Source organism: Siniperca chuatsi, linkage group LG8 (assembly GCF_020085105.1).
Source record: "Siniperca chuatsi isolate FFG_IHB_CAS linkage group LG8, ASM2008510v1, whole genome shotgun sequence".
Taxonomy (NCBI): Eukaryota; Metazoa; Chordata; class Actinopteri; order Centrarchiformes; family Sinipercidae; genus Siniperca; species Siniperca chuatsi.
This window is the reverse complement of record NC_058049.1, coordinates 11255777-11278587: the sequence shown is the minus strand read 5'-3', so window position 1 is coordinate 11278587 and position 22811 is coordinate 11255777. Positions and strand designations below refer to the sequence as shown.

At 39.3% G+C, this 22811-nt stretch overlaps 1 protein-coding gene across 1 annotated transcript in view; it reads right to left on the bottom strand.

Moving 5' to 3' along the window:
- tnmd (tenomodulin) overlaps positions 1 to 22811 on the bottom strand; it is a 47894-nt gene that overhangs the window by 8144 nt on the left and 16939 nt on the right. The window contains exons 3-6 of the mRNA XM_044204905.1: positions 13841 to 13981; positions 10021 to 10128; positions 3688 to 3850; positions 2037 to 2131 (exon numbers count right to left, since the gene is read on the bottom strand). Coding sequence (XP_044060840.1) covers positions 2037 to 2131; positions 3688 to 3850; positions 10021 to 10128; positions 13841 to 13981 — 507 coding nt within the window. The remainder of the gene's footprint in view (positions 1 to 2036; positions 2132 to 3687; positions 3851 to 10020; positions 10129 to 13840; positions 13982 to 22811) is intronic.

Sequence of the window (22811 nt, the reverse complement as noted above, 5' to 3'; positions counted from 1 at the left end):
GCACATGTCTGGATGTGTTATTAAATCTCATAGCAGAGCTCATCGCATTCATTCTGGGATCAAAACAGCAGAGATAACATTTCTGTTTCATACCTTGCTTTGTATGCAAAAAGGTTTGTTTTTTTCATGTAGAAGCACAGGACAGTGCAACATATGAGAATGCCTCGATGCTTGTCCTGAACTCACTGTGCTCTACAGTGAGGTGGAATGACAATGAAATTGTAATTGAATAAAGAGATAGTCATGTATTTCAGTAAACTCTGCCGGTTTACCAAACTGATAAGAAGCTTTAGCTTCAGTGTAAAGATTTCTTTAGAGGCACAAACAACTCCTGCATTCATGGATTTGAATTCCTTCAGCTTTTTGCACCTCTGTTATGCTTGAACAGCCATCCAGCCTGACCCTTAGCATGGCTCCCAGATGTTTGTAACGATAGTCCGAGTTTAACACACAATACAAACACTGTGAGAGAAACACACACCAAACAGCCCATCCTTGCTATATGGGTCAAGGACAGTGGTATTATCCCTTCAGCCTTGTCAGATGGTAGTTATTCAGTTTGAAATTTCCAGGGCCACCTCTGATACACCCTGCACTGGCAGCCGTGGCAAAGGTCAATTTCATATATCTATCACCCTCTGTCACGAGGACCCAAAGAATTATCCTGCTTCACAAACGTGGGGAGACGCTGCACCGAAATTCAGACTTATGAAACGTAGATGAAGTGAATGAATGTTTTTATGTGCCAGGCTCGGCGTGAGTGTGTGTGTGTGTGTGTGAGTATGACAGATGAAACGCTGTAGGAAGAAAGATAAATAGTGTGAGTAGCAGACTATGTGTGTGTGCTTGGTTGTTTTCTGACTGTGTGCACATTTACATGAGTTCTGGATGAAGCAAAAAAGGTTTGGCTAACACCTGTGGCATCCCACTGGAGTGAGCGAGAGTTCAGACTCCCAATTACAGACTGTTGCCTGCCCTCTGCTTGGCCACAAAGGCCTTTGTTATCGCCGGACCCACAAACAGAGCCTGGATGTGCTGCTGGAATGGATTGCAGTGGTATGCATAACTCAGCTGATACAGGCAGAACGTTTCAAAAGGAGAGCTGAGTTTTTCATCCCCTGGTATGTTTTAATTGCATGGCACTGCATCTTCTGTTGCAGACGAAGAGGAAGAAGACAGAGAAGGTGGGGGGTGGGAGGGATGGGGGATTGAGGAGTTGAGCGGGAGCTGTTTCTGGGACGGGCCTGATAAATGTCAACATTATAGGACGTCTCATTTCTCTGCATGTCTCTCACCGTTTCTCACAGCTCCGAGGAGGAGACGGAGCCCGACTCATTATCCTTGAATTTAGCTTTAGTGGCTATTCAACTGTAAGTGCTGAACGTGTGTGTGTGTGTGTGTGTGTGTGTGTAGTGTATGTGTGTGCATGTGTGTCAGATATCTTTGCACCTGTGTATGTCCCTGGTATCTTTAGTGTGTAACTGCTATTTTATTTGTATGATGGCACAATTCCTGTGTAATATACTGCTTTATATGAATTTCCCTCAGAGTCAGGGATAATTAACCATACAGCATTGAGTGGTTTACATGCAGTACACCAAAATATGCTGCTTGGCCTTTCCATTAATTTTATACGCTTTGATAATTAAAGCATTATTAAAAAATGTAATTTATCTGTGCAGCAGTGAGTGACCTTGAGAGGGCTCCTTTGTACAGTGCTTTCCCCTGCCTCGGAAAAAAGGAAGTAAAAAAAGGCCTGACGGGTGCTGTAAGGCACAAGTTGCTGCCTTTGAAAGGCTGGATATTCCTCTCAATTAATGGAGAGACATTAAGGGAGTCTTCAATGAACTAGCCTTACTTAAACAGATATATAGAGCAATTGCTATGCCCTCTGGTGCACAAAGTCAGTTTTAACATCAATTAGTGAGCGATTTATATGCAGAAAGAGTGGAGGCAGAGCTGGAGCTGATTGAAGTGGCTCCACTGTATCTCATGGTGTGGTCCCTGATTGACGTGGCGCAGATGGGCCCACTTACATAGTCGTTTACGGCAAGGTGGTCCTGGACGTCGCGGGTGAAGCGCTGACCTGTGACCTCTGCGTCGGGTGTGTCCACATTTTCCACCTCAGCATCTGAATACACACACAGAGAGGAGATGTTTGTATACTTGCAACAGTTTTTTCTATTGTTAGAAGTAAAATGAGATAGCTCTTAGATTAAATTTTGGCTTGTACACTCCCAGTGGCTTGATGTTAATTACATTCAGGAGAAATACGCTGAATTTCATTCCAAGCTTTTTCATGCTCCTGTCAAACAATGGTGTTGTTGCTGTTGTGATACTCACACACAAATCATTTCCCACAGATCCTAATTAGTAAAGTCTACACATCCTTTTGAGAAAAATCCCTAAAAAGCAAGCCTCCAGATGACCATCAGCAGTGTAACTAAGTACATTTAGTCAAGTACTGCACTTAAGTTTTGAGGTACTTGTACTGTACTGTATCTTATTTTACTCGCCTGCTTCTCAACACTAGCCAAAACTTTCAACAACCTTTTGTAAAACACATCATAATGCACACATATACAACCAATGACAGAATATTATACATAATATCGTGTTCATATTGTTCAATTATTTTGCCTCTATACATTGTCTTAAGTTGAATATAGATGAACATTTGAAAACATATCCATTTCAGACACAGTTTGACTGCACACACTGAAATCTAAAGCAAATTAGATTTGCTTCTGTGATCATCATCAGCTGATTTTAACAGAAACAGCTTCTGTACATTTTCAGGCAATAATCTGTTTTTGGCTCTAAACATAACTAATGGATAAAGGATTTAAATTCAAATAAACTAGTTTTATTACCTTTGACTTGATAAACAGTCTGTTGGTATAAGTTCCCTTGAATCCACTTTATTTATAACTTGTATTGCTCTTTTCTGTAGAATATATAGTGGATTTATATTAGTTGTATATGTGTTGCCTCACACTATGGTGAAAATAAGTAGGAAGTACAACATTTGAAGTGCCCCATAGTCCAACATATACTTTCCCTTGTTTGGAATTATTCAGAGTTTATGATCCATAATTACACCCAAAAATACTCTTTCAATTTTAACTCCATCTACTGATATTATGACTTCATTCTTCTATTTTCCATTTCCAAAAACCATACGATTATTTTAAGAAAAACATCATTTATAAATCATTTATACTTTTTGCAGTACAAAACACAATATGATTAGTTAAAATCAGCTACAACATTAAAATGCTGCTTACATGTTACTGCACAGCACAGGTGATAATAATCCAACAATGTGTTATATATTAAAACACTCTGAGAGGGGTTGTTCTGCATAATGGGTATTTTTACATTTTGCTAAAAATACCTCTGTACTTTGAATGCAGGACTTTTACTTGTAATGGAGTATTTTCCACACTGTGGTATTGATACTTTTACCTAAGTAATGGATCTGAATGCTTCTTCCACCACTGACTAACAGTCCCTCAACTTTCCAACAAACAGAGAGTAGTCAGGAAGCTGGACCATATGAGCTGGAAGCTCATATGGTTGGGAAATCATGCGGTCTCTACGGACCTACATATGGCCTGTGGGGATGCCCTCCAGCGAGAGTGTTAATAGTCTGCATTTAGAGGCAGAGATGCTCCCTGCTCTCACCGCTCAGAAGGGAGGGATGGATCCAGTGGATGGGCAGCTCCTGGCAAATCTCCCAGATCTTGGAGTCGAAGAGGAAGGATGGGTTAACGATGGGCTCCTCGGCAGGAACCCACACTTGGGAGTCCTCCACCTTCATATCCATGGCCTCAGTCTCATCCACCTGCTAGAAAACACCACACACACACACACACACACACACACACACACACGCGCGCACACACGCACACACGCCACACACACACACACACTTTATATAGCATGTCAGAACCTGCAAAAATGTCCACAAAAAGTATTGCACTCTCCTCCCTTGAGCCACACAGCAGCTCCAGCCTCATCGTTTTGTCTATCACCTTTCGGTCTACTGAGAGGGCAGCAACTTCCTGACTTCTGACTCCCACTGCCCTGACTCCCTCCTCTCTCTCTCTCTTTCTCACCCTCATCTCAAGCCTCCGGCATGCTCTTTCTATTATACATCATTGAAATTCACAGACAGTGATGATTTGACTTTTAAATGACTTTAGAAGTGGTCTTCATTACTCTGAGTGTGGCTGCAATATCGTTTAATGTGACAGACACAATAAAGCCTTGCATTCTCCTTTCCCTCCCTCCCCTTCCACCACAATGCTTCGCTTGGCACCCAGCACTATCAGTGGGCTTAATTTGTTGATACTGTAGTTCATGAGCTGTAAAGTAAACTATTATTGGTTAATGATAGGGACTACATGTCAGTGTTGTCTAATAGAGACATATGAAGGGGATTTGGTAATGCTCTCCCATAACAGTGCAGATATTTATTTTCTTCATGTATATGTAAATACACACACACAAACAAACCCCTCTTCCCATCCCCTTGTTAATTAGCAACCCAGAACAGAAAAACAGTTCACTTGACAAATGTTTTTACAAGGTGATTTTCTCCCAGTCTAAAGCTTAATTGCACATTAGTTAAGCTTGACGTAGAATCCTGGGGCTATAGTAGGAGCGAGAATCATTTATATTGGGTCGTGCCCCCTCCCTCACGTTCACCCCTGCCACTCTCGCTTGAATTAGAATTTCACTTTCCGTGCCGCTTCTTGTTTGTCATCGAGCAACACAGTTATGACCTGCAGAGAAAAAAAAAGAGACTTAAGCACATTCTGTCACATCAAAGATTGTGTTTGGGTGCAGGAGGTGTTTAGCCCAAGCTTTTGACACACTTTCCCCCACTTTTAAGCGCTGGCCAGTAGACTAATGATGACTCTGAGGACTGGTGTAGCGGGGTGGTGGTTTGGTGGAGGGGGTGCTCTGGCATTGAGCCGGTGCGCTCGCCATTCCCGTGGCTGCAGAAATTAAAATCAAACTCGAGGAAAACAAACAGCACTCTCTAATTGGACCTCTTAACCACTGAAGCCAAGTGAGTCTTCTCTGGAAAGTAAATGGAGGTCACGACACGGGGCTCACAACATGACTTTGACTTCACAGTTGAGAAACGACTCCAATAACTTGCAGGAGAGGGCCCGGGGGGAAGTGGTAAAGGTCAGCATTTTAGCATGGGGCAGGGATTTCTAAATGCCAGTTGACAAGCACAAAGACAACATGATTACAGTTCTCCAGTTCATACACACTTTTGAAAGACTTTTCCATTTTGCTATTGACAAATGATATATTATTAGGACACAACTTTTTATCAAGTATTGGACCTTGGGAATGATGGTAATTTGTTTTGTGCGGCCTGCTGCTGGTGTATGTGTGCTTTCCGCCTACAGTGCACAACTTAATTATATACCAGTTGTGCTGTAATGAATTTACCCTCTCATGCCACTGTGTCCCAAGGGAGGGAAACACTGTCTACATGACACATTGTTTAAAGTGGTGCTATGTTTGCCAGAGATCAACAAAGATTTTCAGATTGGCAGTGTACCAGGTGGTCAATTTTAGTTTACACCCATATTCAAGCAACTTACATTGAGAGTCCTGGCTTGCTTAAGGGCATTAAAGGCATGATCACACCTACATTTAAAAGAGTGGAAATTAACGGCAAAAATCAATTAATTTATTTGCTAGTGGGGGGAAAGTAAATCTGTGCAATTTTTTTCACATTGAGTTCAACTTTGGTGACCTTTGACATGCAAATTTGTGCCACTGACAAATAGCAAACTGTCATAGTGCTGACCTTTGAGGGAACAGACAGCTGGAGAGGAAAATAGAGGAAGCTATGGTAGTTTATTAGCTGTGTTGGACCGTCCTCTTTTATTTAACGCTTGGCATGGTTAACAGACAATTAAGAAACAGGAGTTGGTTGCACATATACATCTTTCGAATAAACTGTGTGAACTTATTGTCCCTTTAGTGTAGAGCTGCCAACTCTCACGCATTGACCATTCTTCAAAGTATAGCTTACATCCCTAATTGAATACCACAGCATGTGATGTTAAGTAGCGTAACGTGTTAAACAGAGAGTAAGAGCTCAGCTTTTTCTGATGTATGGTTACCACTTTTCTGCCAGAATGATTAAACTAAGCATGATAGCCATCTGAATCATAATGTGTTGCTTTTAAGTAGCTGAGAATATGATAAAAGCATGTAGACCAGATGCCCTGCTTTATTGTTGTCCCTCACACTTTTCAACACCAATGTTTTGCCCTTGAGGTGCACTACAGATGTGAAAATCAAATCACCAATAGTTACATGTGACCACAATTCAGTCATATCCGCTCATATATTCCTCCAGATTTTTCAATGCCCACTTCCCCCCTGTCCTCCCAACTTCACATTTTGGCAACAAAATTACTTTATAAATTCACTAGAATGCAGGAAAACAGTCTCTGAAATTAACAGTTTTCTGGGGGAAGATCCCCAAGTACCCTGGTTAGGTTCGGGCTCCTGATTTAGGCTATGATATCTTGAGGTTGGTATGTATGCTGATCAACCATACTTATTCATCATTGATCATGATCATTGACTTGGCTTTTCATCTATAGATGCTTGAAAATTGGGAATTTGGCTGCTGAACTTTTTAAACAAAATTCCTTGAGTTGAGGAGTGATGACCTCAAGCCCTGCGGTGGGTAATGTTACCGAAGACTTACTCATAAAATGACTTCACCGATACCAAATCTCACTCCAGACTAAATTGAAAAGTTGCCAACTCTGCGTTAGCAACCATGTTAGCGAGCTTGCTAACTGACACTTAGCAAGCTTGCTAGCTTGGATAGAGTAGAAACAGAAAGAAGCTCAGAGTGTTGTTGTGATGGCCAGCGCTAGCATGTTCCTGGCTGGCATGTTAACGGTTAGCTCATCAGCTTCACTAGTTTACTAACTAGCCCTGCAAGTAGTCAGTACTTTGCAAAGACACGCGGATGTATTTTGCTGTGCCATCAGGCCTTATGACTGAATTCGTCACCAACTGTAGGAACTGAACTTTTCAGTTTTTTGTTGCAGTCTCACTGGTCCCCCTGTTATTAATTGAGCTCATATCTTCAAGCAGACAAATATGAGACAAAACAAACTGTACTATGTGCTTTCAGGACTTTGGTGTATTCACACCCTCTGCTGTGGAGTTGTCCCTCAGTGCGCTGTTTTTCTGTTTGCAGTTGTCTGAGTGGGAGGTTTTGGGTTGCTGGGTGAGCTTTGGTCATCCATATTAAGTGGCTGTTTAATGGAGCAAGTAGCATCCGTTGACAATGTTAAGGGGTGTGAGGGAGGCAGATGGCGGTTTCTGTGTCAGACTGGGGGAACTGGAATGAAGCTCAGGGATTACTCCCTCAGACATTTCATAGAGGAGGCAAATTGAAAAGGGAGGAAAAAATCCTGGCAAACAATTCATGTTTGTCACCTTGTTCTCCCTCGCAGGGGCTGCATTTCCTTATCAGCTGCTTGCAGTTTTTCCGCAATTTTTGCCATTGTTTTTCACCTCGGCTCTAAAGCCTGCCGCGGCTGCTCTGAGCAATCTTTCCTAAAAGCCTGCGGCTCGGTTAAGCTTGGAACCATTAGTGCTTGGCTTTAACCCCTGTTAGCTTCATGTGTTCACCACATGAGGAGCAACTTGTGCTGATCTTTCCAGGGTCACACGTGGGTGGATGCTCACAGAGTACGGATTGTCTAATGTGAGGACAGACCTTGGTGAGGTCAGGCCAAGGTTACTGTTTGTTATCTAATAATAGCCCCCCTAAAATTTACTGTGTTTCGCTTGTGCAATCCAGTGTTATTGTGGTGAAAACATCCACTGCAGCAACATTAGCAGTAGTATATGGTGGTGTAACTACAGTGGAAAAAGGAGTAATAGCAAAAATAAACTTGGACGAACTTAGACGAAATTGGTGGGAGAATAATGTATGGTATTTTAAACATATGAATCGAATAATTAGTTTAGCATTTTGGGAATATACGTTTATTTGGTTTCTTGCTGAGAGGTAGATGAGAAGATCAATCCTACTGTCTATCAACAGGCCCTGTGCACCGCTATTAGCATATAAATTCCAGTGAACACCAGAAATGTCTAGATCATCTTCATTTATTAGTTCAGTCATACATCATTACAAATTTGAGAGCGAAAAATGTGTTTCGCATTTGATTTTCTGGTGTCTTGGAGTTTTCACCGTGAGGTAGCCAGGCAACCAGCGGAAACACCACAAAGTTACTGTGCCATGCCAAAAAATAGTCCGGCAGATAACATCCGTAAAACCACAACATGTCATTTTTACAATTTGGTTTTGTATGGATTAAAGGGCAAAAATTAAATATAATGTATTTTGTTACCTTCGGACAGAGCCAGGCTAGGTGTTTCCCCCTGTTTCAAGTCTTTATGTTAAGCTAAGCTAACCAACTGCTGGCTGTAGAATCACATTTACAATACAGACATGAGAGTGGTATATATCTCCTCATCTAATTCTCGGCATGAAAGTGAATAAATTGATTTCCCAAAAATACAACATATTTCATTTGTTTTCCTACAATAGCCTTCTTTTGTATTGCAATACAAAATCTGCTCGTAGCAATTTAAGTATTATTACCAAATTGCTTTTGTTGCCTAAACCTAATCACACCAAGGACGATGCAAGTCCTGCACTTTGTACCCCCACCATCCACCTTAATCCAGTACAAAAACACAATAAACACAACAATAAATATAATCCAGGCAGCAATTATGTTTTCACCAAAACCTACTTGACAACAACAAATAACAAATTATTAGTATATACATGTAATTTCTAGGAGACAGGGTTGCATGTTTGACTGCCTGGTTATTACTACTTAGACTGACAGTTGATTCAAGGCTGTAGCAGTGTATGACTATTTATAGTGATTGATTTGAACAACTTAATGTAAACCACAGTTTAAAACACCTTTTGAATTTTAATTTTATTGAACATGGTGTAGAATAATCTATTTTGCTCGTGGCAGTCATAATAAGGGCTTCTGTAACTACTAGTATAAGCCCTAGTCACTTTCCTGGCCTCAGATTACTTAGATCACTTGAGATATGAATTAAGCCAATTAGGCTTCAGGGTGCACAAATGAAGACAGAAATGGCATGGACATATGGTGCTGCCTATGCAATTAGTATCTGGAATAATGAGAGGAAAAACCACAAAACAAAACAACGTTTGGTTTTTGCTGATGGTGGCTTTTGCTTGGACTGGACTGACAATTGGCTTATTCTGTTTTTAAAATGAATCTGTGAGCCGTGAGCGTCAGATATTTGCCAGCTACTGTACTTCTTTCCAGCTGCAATATGAAATGTAAATGAGAGCATACAAGCAGTAGAGACATTCGAGAGAGGGATTTTCTCTTTGAACATACGGCCCACTCAGTGAATTGCACTGTGACACTGAAAAATGGGGAATTTTGATTGATTGAACTTCCCCAATTCCTTTTGCTGAAGTTCACACGTACAGCTACAAGAACCCAGAGAAGTAAAATGAATCACTGTAAACTTGGAGAGGGAGCCTTGTGAATTTCACAAAGAAATCCTCTTTTAAAAAATACCATTTTAATGGCTTACCTCTCACTCAGACCTCTCTTGCACCCTTCCCCCTTTAGGCTATTTGGGTAGAGCCTTTGGAGGAGATGATTAAAAATTAATATTGGCTCAAGATTGACAGCAAACAGCATTTGATGTGAGCCACAAAGAGGCTACGGGTTTGTGGGCAGCTTTCTGACGGTTTCACAGGCACCACAAACCCCAGTTTATTCTTCAGTGAGAGGGGTGGGGGAGACAGGATAAGATGGACAGGCTGAGGATTTGTGTGGTGCTCACAGTGCTCTACTTTAGTTATCTCCCTACAATATGCATGACAGCCTCTGTAGGACTACAGAGAGTCTGAGGTACAGACAGCTGAGGGAGGAGGCATACCAGTAACTCTGTGTCCTCAGCCTCCACCTCTGCCACTGCGGGTAGTTTTCTAGTTTGGGTCCTGATGTAGCACCTCTGATGTTCGGCAAACCGGATCCCAGTGATTCCCTTTGAAAAAAGAAAAAGAAATGAAGTAATACTCAGAGATTCAGATATATGTATCATTCATTAGCTTTCTGTGATGTGGGTATCCCATAAGCACTGGGGCGATCATTTTAAAAAGCTCAGCTTTTTGCTGATAATCAAAGCTCTTAAACAAGTAAAAAAAGTTCAAACCTAATGAGTGAGAAGAGGTGTGTTTTCATCTTTTTTTTTCTCTTTTAGCTTGGTATTAAATTGATGACTGCTTGGCCCTTGCAACACAGCTCTTGCTTTCAAGCTGAATAGAAGTAAAAAAGGCATGGGTGTTCCACCTTGGCTGTATAATACTTTATAGCAGGATAGATTGCACCAGAGAGCCAAGTGACATTGTTGAGAATGAAGTGTTTTCTACAGAGTGCCCCCATTGAATTAGGCAGTCATAGGTCCCTGTCACTCTCTTAATCTGCGCAGTCGAGTGTGGAGTCACTCTCTTCAGCTCCACTGATGATCCTCCACCATGTGGACTGTAGCTCTATTCACTCTGACACACAGAGCCTCAATAGGCAAGAAAGATCTGTTAATTCTTTCTCGCTGCCATTCTATGTTAATCTAAGATATTCAGCCGGAATAAGTCTGAAAGACTTTCAGTAGATCAGATTGTATCCAATTTATTTTCTGCAGAGTAGAGCTGCTCATTCAGCAGACTGTATTAGAACAGACGGCAGGATCTACATCTGCCACGGCTGCTTTAAAATTGTATCAACTAAAAATTGTATGAGCGGTACCATGAAAATGGACTTGATTTAATCTAAATTTAATTACAGTAACATGGTGATTGCTATGGCATCTCCTTTGAATTGGTTAACTTGACCATGTGGGTGCTGTTCTGTGCTGCTGTCACTCTGAAAACCAGATACCAGCCGCACAAGACATGATACAAAGTGATGCCTGTCATAATCTACCGCATGTAATTTCATCTGTGTGGGAAAAGGATGGGGCAATAATAGTCTCAAGCACAAAAGCATAATGTTTATGCCGGCTTTCATTGTGATGAGTCTCTGTTTAATTTGGGTCTACTGAATTGGTGAGCTGCAGCAGAAGAGGAGAGGGCAATGTTGTGATGAGATACAATGATTACTGGGGTTGGTCAATCAGAAAATGAAGAAAGACACATTAACATGGGGATGAGAAATGGAAAAGCGATGTCATTTTAACAGACGATGTTAAAATATTCACTATCACGTATCCATGTGCAAGATGCTCGTCTGCGTCTATTCAAGAGAATAGAGAACATGTAACCGCATGCATTATTCAGCTCCTGTGAATAAAGAACTAAATGCATGTCAGCAAGTATTAGGTTGGTTGATGCCCTGATATTATCAACATCATTTTATGTATTTAAGGGGCATTTCTTACTCATGAAATATTTTATTTACAATCCCCATCTTTGTGCTTTAATCCACAGCACAAAAATGGTTTCATGTGTAAAATCTGCATCAAAATCAGACTTTTTAAATTGTAACATTAAATACAGCAATTGTAACATATTACCTATAATTAGCATACCAGTGTCTGTTTGTAACCTTGTGTTTACCTACTCAAATCTTCTTATAACTTGCATAGATCGTGGTCACATTGTTCAAGCCTGTATATTGCTAATAGCCCTTTCCACAATATCTGAAGATCACTGTAGATCACCAAAATCAAAGTAGGATGTAATGTTACCGCAGGCTATTCTCAGCATCACCAGAAGTTTTCCTGCAGTCATGGATTTCAAAAATGTTTGGACGGATGAATGCTGGAGGGGATTTTTGTTGCTTCTGTATTATTTGTTCTGAGAAAAGGATGCAGTGCAGTAGTGGAGAGGAGAGGAGAGGTTAGCAATTTTTTTTTCAAATTCCCCTCTGAATTCCCATCCTCATGGCTAAAGGCTATCTGAAAAGGTGGCAGCACTCACTACATGAGACACAAAAAAGTCTAAAACCTACAAAACAGTATTTTTATATACAGGTTACATACAAAGGTTTTACAGAGAGCAATTTCATGTAGGAACTATCGGTAGAAAGAATATAGTTCCCACATGAACCTGCTCACAGCAAATCTGTGGATTATCTTGAGTAACTGGGTCATGATTTCTGGATAGAGACATTGCTGTTGAGTTTTTCAAATGTATTTTTTAGGGGCTTTGAGCACCACAGGCCGAGTGCCATACAGTATTATATTCAAAAAAGGCAGACATCTCTACAGCCGATTTCCCCAAGACTTGGCAACTCACACCAAAACAATCTAGATGGATAAATAGCACTACAGGTAAGAGGGAAAATATGTCTTTTTGGGGTGTCCCATTAAGGCCAATTTTCCTAAATGTGCTTTTGTTCACTCGTCAAGAATATTTATTACGAGTTTGGTTTAACGAAAAAATTAAAAACCGTGGTGGTTCTCTCTCAGGGTGTCTCCTTCTCAATTTTTTCTTCTTTCTCTCCTGTTAAAATGAGTGCAGTATTGGCCTGAAACAATAGCGAGTGGATTTCGCTTGTGGTCCACGGTCACGGTGGCATAATCCCCTCATTTTCCATTCCTCACAAAGCCCTCAGGCTTGATGGAGACGTTGGTCTGTGTAATAAAATGCAACATCCCCCCTTTTTTTGTGTTAAAAAAAATCTATTCTAACATTAGTGCACAAGCTACCACTTAGTATAACCTATTGTAAGTTTTGTTTGGGTTACCTTCCTCCATTTTTTCTTTCATCACAGTAAAGTTTGAATTACTCTGCTCACTCGCTTGTTTCTTATTCTTCCATGGTGGAGCACTGAATCAAACAAATCTCCTCAGGGGATGTGCTTCACTAACAGGAAGTGGAACAAGCAACAGGCACATGTGTTTATGCATGCATGTGTGTGGGTACGTGGGGCACACACACACACACACACACACACACACACACACACACACACACACACACACACACACACAAAACTGAGCTTGGTGAAAGAGAGAGAAAGAAATAGAGAGATTAATTGCAGAGGTTAAAGTTTTCCAGTGCTGTACTTGGTTTCCATCATATAGCCATTTTAGATTCAAAGACCATTGTAACAAAAACAATAACAACTCAATGTAGGTTTTTGTTTGGGATGAGGTGTATCCTTAAACGTTCAGCCTTGCAACCCAACATTTCACAGAAAATAATGGTGCAAAAATGAGAACATTCATTATCCAGTCAAGCAGCATGCTCCCTTCTCCGAGGTGCAGCATGTGTAACTTCTTGCACACTCAAGCAGGATTTAGGAATGAAAGGTAAAATAATGAGTTCTGCTGGAGACAAAATTGCAGTTGAAAAAGGTGTGAGAAACAGAGATGGGCTTGTTAATGGTGTTTGTCTTTGTACTCTGAAGAAGTTACTGTAAATTAGCGGGAAGAAAACAGTCTTTTAGTAAAAGACCAAAATTTCTTTCTGGGCTTTCTGTGTGTGCACTTACAGTTAATATAAATTTAATCACTGATAAAATGGCATTTTCAAAATGTATTTCTGAGTACAGTTACACTGATATAAATTTAATCACTGATATGAAGAAGAAAATATGATTTCAACAAAGGATAAATGTTGTCAACCGTCTCTTTGAAAAGGGCAGGATGTGAACATCATAATCCTTTCTCCGCTGAAGAGAAGACACAATTACAGTATCAAGTTTTCAGCAAAAGAAGAATAGCTTACATAGCCCTTGTTTAACATTTTACTTACATTTTTGAAGTCGTGCACCTCAAGTATCTCCTCACTCCCATTTCCCATTCTGAAGATCTCAATGCGCTGACCTGGGTCAATCTCCATCATACTGTCTGTCTCTACACCATCCAACACAGCTTTGTACTGATGGTCATAAACCTGCAATGACACAAACAACCATACACCACTGTGACTAGTAGATCAATGCAACAGTTGTTTTTTTCTCATTGGCTATATCATCGTTTTGTGCCAAAGAATAGTAAAAGGTCAGTAGAAACCCAAACTGACATTTGTTCATAATTTAACAACTCTGTGCTGAATATAAGAATAGCTTTCCCAGACTTCTGAATAGCTGCCCAAATCTCAGATTCTTTCAGCGATTCAAATAGGTCTGGAGTTGAGAGCTGTTTTTCAAGTTGGAGTTTTGTAGAATGGGGGACGTCATCTTCCTTTGCCAGATCCAGAAAAATAGCTACAGAAAAATGCCACAAAAATGGCAACAAGTTTTCATGAGATTGACACATCTGTACAGGTTATTGTAAGTCAGTTTACAGAAATAACAACACTCAAATCAACATATTTTTCCAATCGACATGAAAAACGTAAAGGTTAATTGCTCCTAACAAACACTACCACAGCTTGACTGAACTCAACACATTGACATACTATCACTTTATAACATTAATGGAGAACATGTTAGTAATCAGTTGCCTTGAAGCAAAATTACATTAATTTGGAGTTGTGTTTCTTGCCACCTGACCGATCTACGTCCAATATTCATTCTCTATGTTCACCAGCTGTTTGTTATCTTTGTCTATCTGTTTTTTGGTGCTGGGCAGGTAGCGTATAGTGGGATTTTTTTTTGCTAAAAAAAGCTGCCTGCTGCTGGAAACAAGGTTGATGAGAGCAGTAAAATTGCAAAACAATTAAAACAATCAGCTGAAAGACGCTAAAACGCTCTGTAGAGCTGAGGGGTGATAATTGTTTGTGGGTTTGTCACTACAAGGGACCCCTTTAACATTACATAGTCATCTGACCCATTTTGAATATAAAAATATCGTTTAAAGCAGCTTGAAAGTATCAAAGGCTGGATATTCCCTTTAACTCCCCATATTAGCCAGTTACGCATAGCAGCATCCATGATCTGAAACATCACAGCAGCTACAGTATTGACAGAGTACCTCGAAAATAATGACTGTCTCAAATACAACATCTAACTGATGCAGTCAAAATGACAGCTGCTGAAACTGCTAGAATCATAAACTAACATTAGTGATAACAATGATTTGTGCAATTAAGATATTTGTGTTGACAAGCAGTAAAGTTAAATAAGAACATGTATTGATAGAAAGTGCCTGAAGTAAGTAAAATAAAGACCTTTTATATCTCCCGTACAGTTAAAGCCTTCTCTTCACTGTTGCCTTGAGGCAGTGTTGTTTATCACAACTGCTTGCTTATGTGTTCTTGGACATGCATGGATAGCTCTTAAAATTCCCTGTCTGAAAAATGATTCATGCCCACCAGCTGAAAATATGCTATTAATATTTATGTGAGGGTTGTGTTATGATGAGAAATATATTGCTGAGTTCATCTTCATCTGTCTCAGTGGCAAATCAGAGTCTCGCCAATGAGACGCATGATTAATGAATACACTCGGATGGGAGTCCATCAGGATTTATATCCCTCATCTGAAACATCTGAATGTCCTCTGATGCTCTAACACAAAATTAGCTTTCACTTCTCACGTTCACTCATGTTCAGTGTTTAACGTGTTGTGTGTTTGCTTGCTTAGATGCAGTATCTAGGACCTTTAAATACACTGTATCACATATAGCGATGACTTTTCTTTTTTTTTTAGGTGGGAGAACAGAGTAATAAGGACCAAATGGGATATAATTCTTAATAGAAGATCACTGTTAGAATGGCACTAGTCTATAAATCTCCATTAACATGGGTCACAGTAGCCTTGGCTCCAAAGAGAAGTAGAACTTAAAATCGTCAGGAGAAGCCAAATTAAGATGGGCTTGAAATTTAAGTGTCAATCGAGCAGTTATGGATAAAATTGGGGCTATTAAACAGTCTGAAAGTCTGTGTGGTGAATTAAAGTTCTATTTGAGCATTTCTTTTATATTAACATAAAGGTGGAATGGAGGAATAGATTCTGGAGGCTTATTGATTTATACTAAAATAGTGAATTACATTTTCAGCAGGCTATCAGTTTTGATGAAAATCCAGCAGTGAGAATCTCCCCACCACACCGGGTTGAAATAGATAATGTATTACAACAGTTTGACTTCAACTGGTTCAACATCCAAAGCTGCTGTGCACCATAATTGGCATTCTGAAAATAGAAATGAATCGCTTCTGTATGGCCTCTTTTGATACTTATAGATGCTTCAGTACATTGGGAAACTTGCAGTATGATTTATGCTGCAATAAGGGGAAGATTTTAGAGCACAACACAATATTTTGGCTCATTGTAATGACGATGATTGTTACAATTTGTTTTTGTGCTGATTCTCATTATTTTCATCGTACATTTATGTTATGTATATTATGTATATATATATATATATATATATATATATATATATATATATATATATATATATATATATATATATATATATATATATATATATGCATATATATATGCAATGTCCTCCCGTGAGATTTAAATAGGACTTGCCCGAAGTTCGGGGACCAAGCGGTAGAAAATGGATGGATGGATGGATGGATAATTTACAGAGATTTTATCATAATTTACTTATCTTGCACTATTTTTAAATAGCAATTCACAGAAACTGTCACTTGGCTGCAGAACCTTTTAAAAAAAAGTACTGTGAAAGTTAATTAGCTTCCTGTTTGACAGGCAGATAAAAGGCCAGCACACAGGAAAGTGACTACTTTGGTCACAAAGACTTTAAATACATTTTAAACTCTAAGCCATTGTGACATTAAAGCTGCAGTAGGCAAGATTTATTTGAAAATATACCAGGCAAGTAGTTTGACAAAATAAAGTCCACTTACTAGATCAGTCAGAAGGAATTGCCCATTTACAGAAAATGGTTATACAGTTAAATTTGGTGGAAAACGCTCTGCTCTTCTCTTTGGAGAGCTAATCCTTTTTAAATACATACAAGACATTAAATAAACAAAGCCAAAAATATAGCACAAAAGAATGAGGTGCATGAATATGATTGGATGTTACTAGTCAGCTGATACATAGTTTTGATTGAGCCAGTAATTGTGACAGGTGACTGAACCAGCTGATGCCAATCAGCCAATACAAGTGCAACTTCAGTTCTCTGCCTGAACTAATGCTATGCTCCAAATTCCCAAGCTTTCAAGCGCATCCCACGGTCTTCTTAATTTCCATGACAACAGAGCAAACTTGCTGAGGAAGACCATTACATGCAGTGGAAAACACATAAAAAGATAGTAAGTGGATCTACTGAACCTTCATGCCAAACCAGTCATAAAAGTTTAAAACATACAAGAGCATCGAATCGACTGAAGATTTCCTCTTATTTTCCCAAATTATTATTTGCGCGATCAGATAAATCAAATGTATTCAATATGTGCAGTTTTTCCCTTATTTTATTAGGGTTACAAGAAAGATGTATTTCAACAAATACAACAGAAATAAACATTCATAGAATTTTAAACTTGCATTATTAGATTTTTTGGCCTCTAGAGCTAGAACTGCAGAGTCTACTGATGTTTATCTGTGAGTTTGTAATTTTTTCATTGCTAAAATGAAAATACTGAACGCTGCAGCCTTAACCTATACGTGATTAGGACAAATATTATATTTACTCTACAACTTTCTTCAAAAAACTATCCTTGAGTATGTCTCTACTCTCAGCCTGTCTACTAATAACCACTATTTTTAAAAAAAACTGTCTTTGTTAATGAATCTGGCCATTCTCTCAAGACTGCACAGCTCTCTGAAAACACATTTCATGATTTCTGGGATTTGACATTCTCAAATTTCAAAAGAGTTTCCTGTCAGCATGTGAAGTTTCCTACTGCTGCTATAAGCAACAGCCTCTAATATGAAGTTCAGCGTCCACTCCCCGTTGTCTCACCAGCATAACAACTTCTAACTGCACATTGAAGTGCAACAACAACTCGCAGGAATTTGAGCAGTTAGTTTATAAGACAGCAAAGCAGCAACAACAATACAATAACGTCTTTTGATGTTTAATGTTATTTTTCAAAACTGAAACACTTAAAGGTTACATGGCAAACAACCTGGCGCTGTTCTGAAATTCACAGTGATTGCCACAGAAACATTACTGCAAACCAAACCTTGTTATTTATTTGAAAAACTGCCTTCCACTATGTCCCTCTGGAACAGCTGTTTTTTCACATCACAAGATGCCCTTAGACTGTTGTACAGTATGAGATAAAGAATTCAGATCTCCACAGCTAGGAAAACATTCAAGCTCAGGAGTGTGAGGCGATCTGTGCGGAAGCCTTCACAGACAATGCCTTGTTTATTTCTTCTGTTCAAGGTTTCTGTCTGAAGTGGTTCTTAACAACCTCCATCTAGATGGTTTCAAACATGGACTCACTGTGAAAGGAGTGAATGAGAAGCGGCAGGCACAGCTAGGCCTGCGGGTTGTTTGTGCGAATGGGTTTTGGTGTGGCACCCGAGGACATTAAGCAAAGGTCACGTAGATGTTGTTACAGGTGAGTGGGTCACAGTTGGTGCTGTGTGTGTGTGTGTGTGTGTGTGTGTGGGGGGGGGGGGGGTTAGCATGTTCATACGTGCATCTATGGAAGAGGCGGCCGTGAGATTGAGAGAGATGAGTTGATGACAATATGTCCTCTTAGTTGTCCTTGAGGGTTACGAGATAGAGGCTCCAGTCAGGTGGAACTGGATGCCTGTCACTCATGGTGGGGAGGTGATGGCGGCGGGGGTGGGGAAGGTGGTGTGAGGGTTGCACAGTGCACTGGCCTCCTGGGAGTCATTGGCAGCCCTGTGATAGATCGAGGTGGGCAGTAGCTTAGACAGTCACACTGGTGAACATTGTGTCCTTTTGGTTTTAGTCCTTTAAAAGTCCTCGCTGGCTTTAAAACACGTAGAGATTTGTGGCTTCAAATTCTGTTTGATAAAACTTGTCAAACACAAGCCATGTATTATGGCATATTTATATGATACCGTTAATTCATATATATAAACAAGCATATATTATAGACAAAAAATCCTCATACTGAAAAGGTTGTTTGTCAGTGCTAGTTTTGAGCCCAACATACTATATACTAATATACTAATATATAGTATATATTACTACTAATAATATATACTACTAATTTGCAACAACACATACGTTATGTAATAAATGTAATGTTGATGTTAATGATGTTTTCTATCAACATAATGACAAATATGTTTAATTATTATTTAATTATTGTCTCTGCCAAGTCCCAAAATACTGTAAAATATTCACTGAGTATTTCATTTTTTCCCCCAACAATATCCGCTATTGCAATACAATATCCACTCATAACAAATAACACATGATCTGCACTCCCATTGTTTAAGTTATGGTTAAGTGTAATCTCAAACTACAAGGCTAGGGAAAAATCATCTTCATTATTACAGTAAAAAAACATTGTTTACTGTTGTTAGACAGGATGTGAACTGCTAGTGAACAGAGGCTCAACTACTCAACTGCTCCTTATACCTAAGACTATTTAGGATGGTTAACATTGTCACACTACTTCTGGTTTTGCTACTGAATGTAAACATACATTATGTTCTTTCATTAAATGACCAGTACTGTTGGTTTTCTATAGAGCCATTCATTGCATGGCTTTTCTCTGGTGAGAACTGTTTCATTATAGAATACTGTCTTTGTATTAATTTTTGTAGCATTTTGCAGATTTGGTTTAGATGGAATTTACAATAAAAATATTGTGATTTCATTAAAAACAAGACATGATGTGTAAACCTACACGTATCCCTACTTAATGGGTTACTAGGTTTTCGCCGAAGACATTTTGACACGTCACAGTAGGAATGGCACGTGTGTAAATAATAAAATGAATGATGGCTGAAGTCCATTTTGCTGCTTCAGTTTCAGGGTTCTGGTGCATGCTGGCTCATGTCACATGACTTACTGGTACACCTGAATATAACGGACCCATCGTTAATGTTATTAGTAACACCTGTGCCTTTCCTACCATGACAAGTCAAAATGTCTGCTGTGAAAAAGTCATATCTGTAATTTTTTAAAATTCTATTCACATATATATTTGTGAGTGACTGAGTTTAACATATAGATTAAAAATTTGTGTGTGTCTAAACTGATGTTAATTTAAAGTATAGGCCTGTGCTTACAAATGTTACTTGTTTAGCGATAGTCTGTGTATCAAAAGACCTGTCTGTCCATTTGGGGTGAGAGCTTGTTTAAAACATGTGTTTTGAACTTTGGTGGTGGGCCCATTTGTTCACATTTGAATCACAGATTGTGCCTTCAACTGGCTAGAAATGACAGCATGGTTTGCCTGCTTCAGTGCCGCTTTAAATAGACAGTGAATGGAACACTTTCACATTTCTTAAAGTGTTTTTTTAAGAAGATTCCTGAGTTGCACTGACAATGTAACTGTAGATAGTCATGCTGCCTGGGTGCTGAGTCACACAGAGTTTGATTTCTCCAGATCCTCTCTATTGTAGTGTGCCAGCAGTTGCATTGTTGTTTGTGTGATGTCAAACTAGTGAAGACTTCAGACATTTAAGGTTTGTTTTATTGCCATTTATACATTATCTGTGCCTTATTGTCCAGGATTATTATTGCCCAATATTTTGCAGCAAAATTTCACTCTAGAACAAGTGTCAAGTGTCCTATAAATGAATTACAGAACCAAAAATGAGGAAAAAAACACCTCTGTAATGATGTTTGTGTCCCAGGCTCACTGGTGAGCTTAAACTCAAAACATCTGGGCATGGAAAAGCAGAGTCACTTGATCAACTCTCCTTTCTTGCCAGTGATGCATGGAAAGCTTCCTTTCTCTCACTTTTCTTTCCCTGTCTCTACTGCTGGCTTCTTGTCCTCATGCAATCTGCACCAGACTTATTTTTAAAAAAAAAGTTTATTTAGTTTCTCATTTTCGCAGAAGTAAAAATGGAGCATCTCTGTTGGACACATTGGAAATTGCCACTGCAGAGGTGTAACCTTTACAAATAAAGCGAACACTGCCAGAATAATTAATCCTCCCCTAGAATAATGACAATTAAAGACACACACACACACACACACACTGAAGAAAATTACAGGTAATGAAAACAAACCTGGGAGGAGAATTCTTGGAAACATAATACATTAAGCTGAGAGAAGAGTAGGAGCGGGTTCCTATGGAGATATTACTTGTAAATGAGGAAAGGCAAGGGAAATAATTATAGACAGTATAGATTTCCTACTCAGAAACAGTGGTACAGATGGCATTCACACATGTGAACATGTGAACACATGTTCCGTATATTCTCTGTCAGACACTGTGTGGTGTGCATATTTGTGTTTTCTCTTGCAAGGTGATTATAACAGATTTTCTATGTAAAACCTGAGAGAAAGAGAGGTAGAGAGAAAACAGAGAGAGAGAGAGAGTGAGTCTGATTGTATGATGTCTTAAGACCATGGGGATTATGCTTGTGGACACTGATTACCAAGCCTGTCAACTCCCAAGGCCTGGAGAATTCGGATAAATGAAGTAGGAATCCTCTCCGGTTGCCAAACACATGCAGGCTGCTGTTTGGTGATGCCTGCTGAATACAGGCAGCTGCTTCTGGACAGGCGCCAGCGTGGAAAATTCAATTTAAAAAATACTGGTCAGTCACTAATGCGTCATCAACTTAGTTGGTACAGGGTAAAATAAGCCCATTGGCAGTGCATGACATCAATCTCACTAAAGATTACTGAAAGTGAGCAGAATACAACACGGTGTAACATGTTGCAAACAGTGGAAATACAGTATGTGGCTGTACATCTGCCATTTTATGATGACGCTGCATCTATGTTTTTGTTTTGTTTTTTGCTTAAATGTCCTTGACAATGAGAACAATTACATATTGAAAATGAAAATGACTTCTGCCTGTAAATGGTTACACAAACAATTCTGATCAGAAACAAAAAAAAAAGGCAGTTACTCCCAACACAGCAGTACAGTAGAAAACAACACTAGATAGCATAATGATTTTCTACAGACCAAAAAGTTGTAGGCTGAAGCTATAGCTTATTGTGTCTACCATTTTTACAATACACAAATGCACATTTTAGAATATACCTACCATGCTAATTCCAACATGTGAAACTGATCATACATTTTATATTTGTCCATTATTATATTAGCATTTTTTAAACTTACAAAGTGTGCTACACATTTGGTGGATAAAAGATTTATCACAGAACTGACAAAATGGCGGATGTAACATTAGTGGGTTTCCATCCAACTGTTTTGAATGCGCATTTTTAGTTTGCGCATAAAAAAACCAAAACAGACTTAGCAAATAAATCATGACGTTCATGAAGCATGTGACTTAAACGTCCACTGGAGAGATGAAAAATAGCAGCAGAAAATGAAAACATCACCTCTGTGTGGAGCGATGAGGAGACTGTGACGTTCTTCAAATTATTACATAAAACAAACATAAATACCATATTTCCATCGTGTTTTCTACATTGTTTTTCACCGGTTTGAGGGGTTTGATTCAATTACGTCATCTTGTTTTGCCCTCTTGCCGAGTTTCTCAAAATTTGGTTAAAATTTGCGTTACATTTGGATGGAAACATGGCTAATGTCAGTTAAACTTCAACTGTGGAGGAACTGTCATAACGATTGTTATAAGCAACAGAATGTCCAACTGAAACCAGCTGACAGAACAGTTACTGTTTAGTCCTTTGAAGGTGTTGTGAACCTTAGCCACAGAAAAACCTGTGCTGAGAGACTAGAATAAGAGTATTTTTAATGTAGTTCTCCGTCC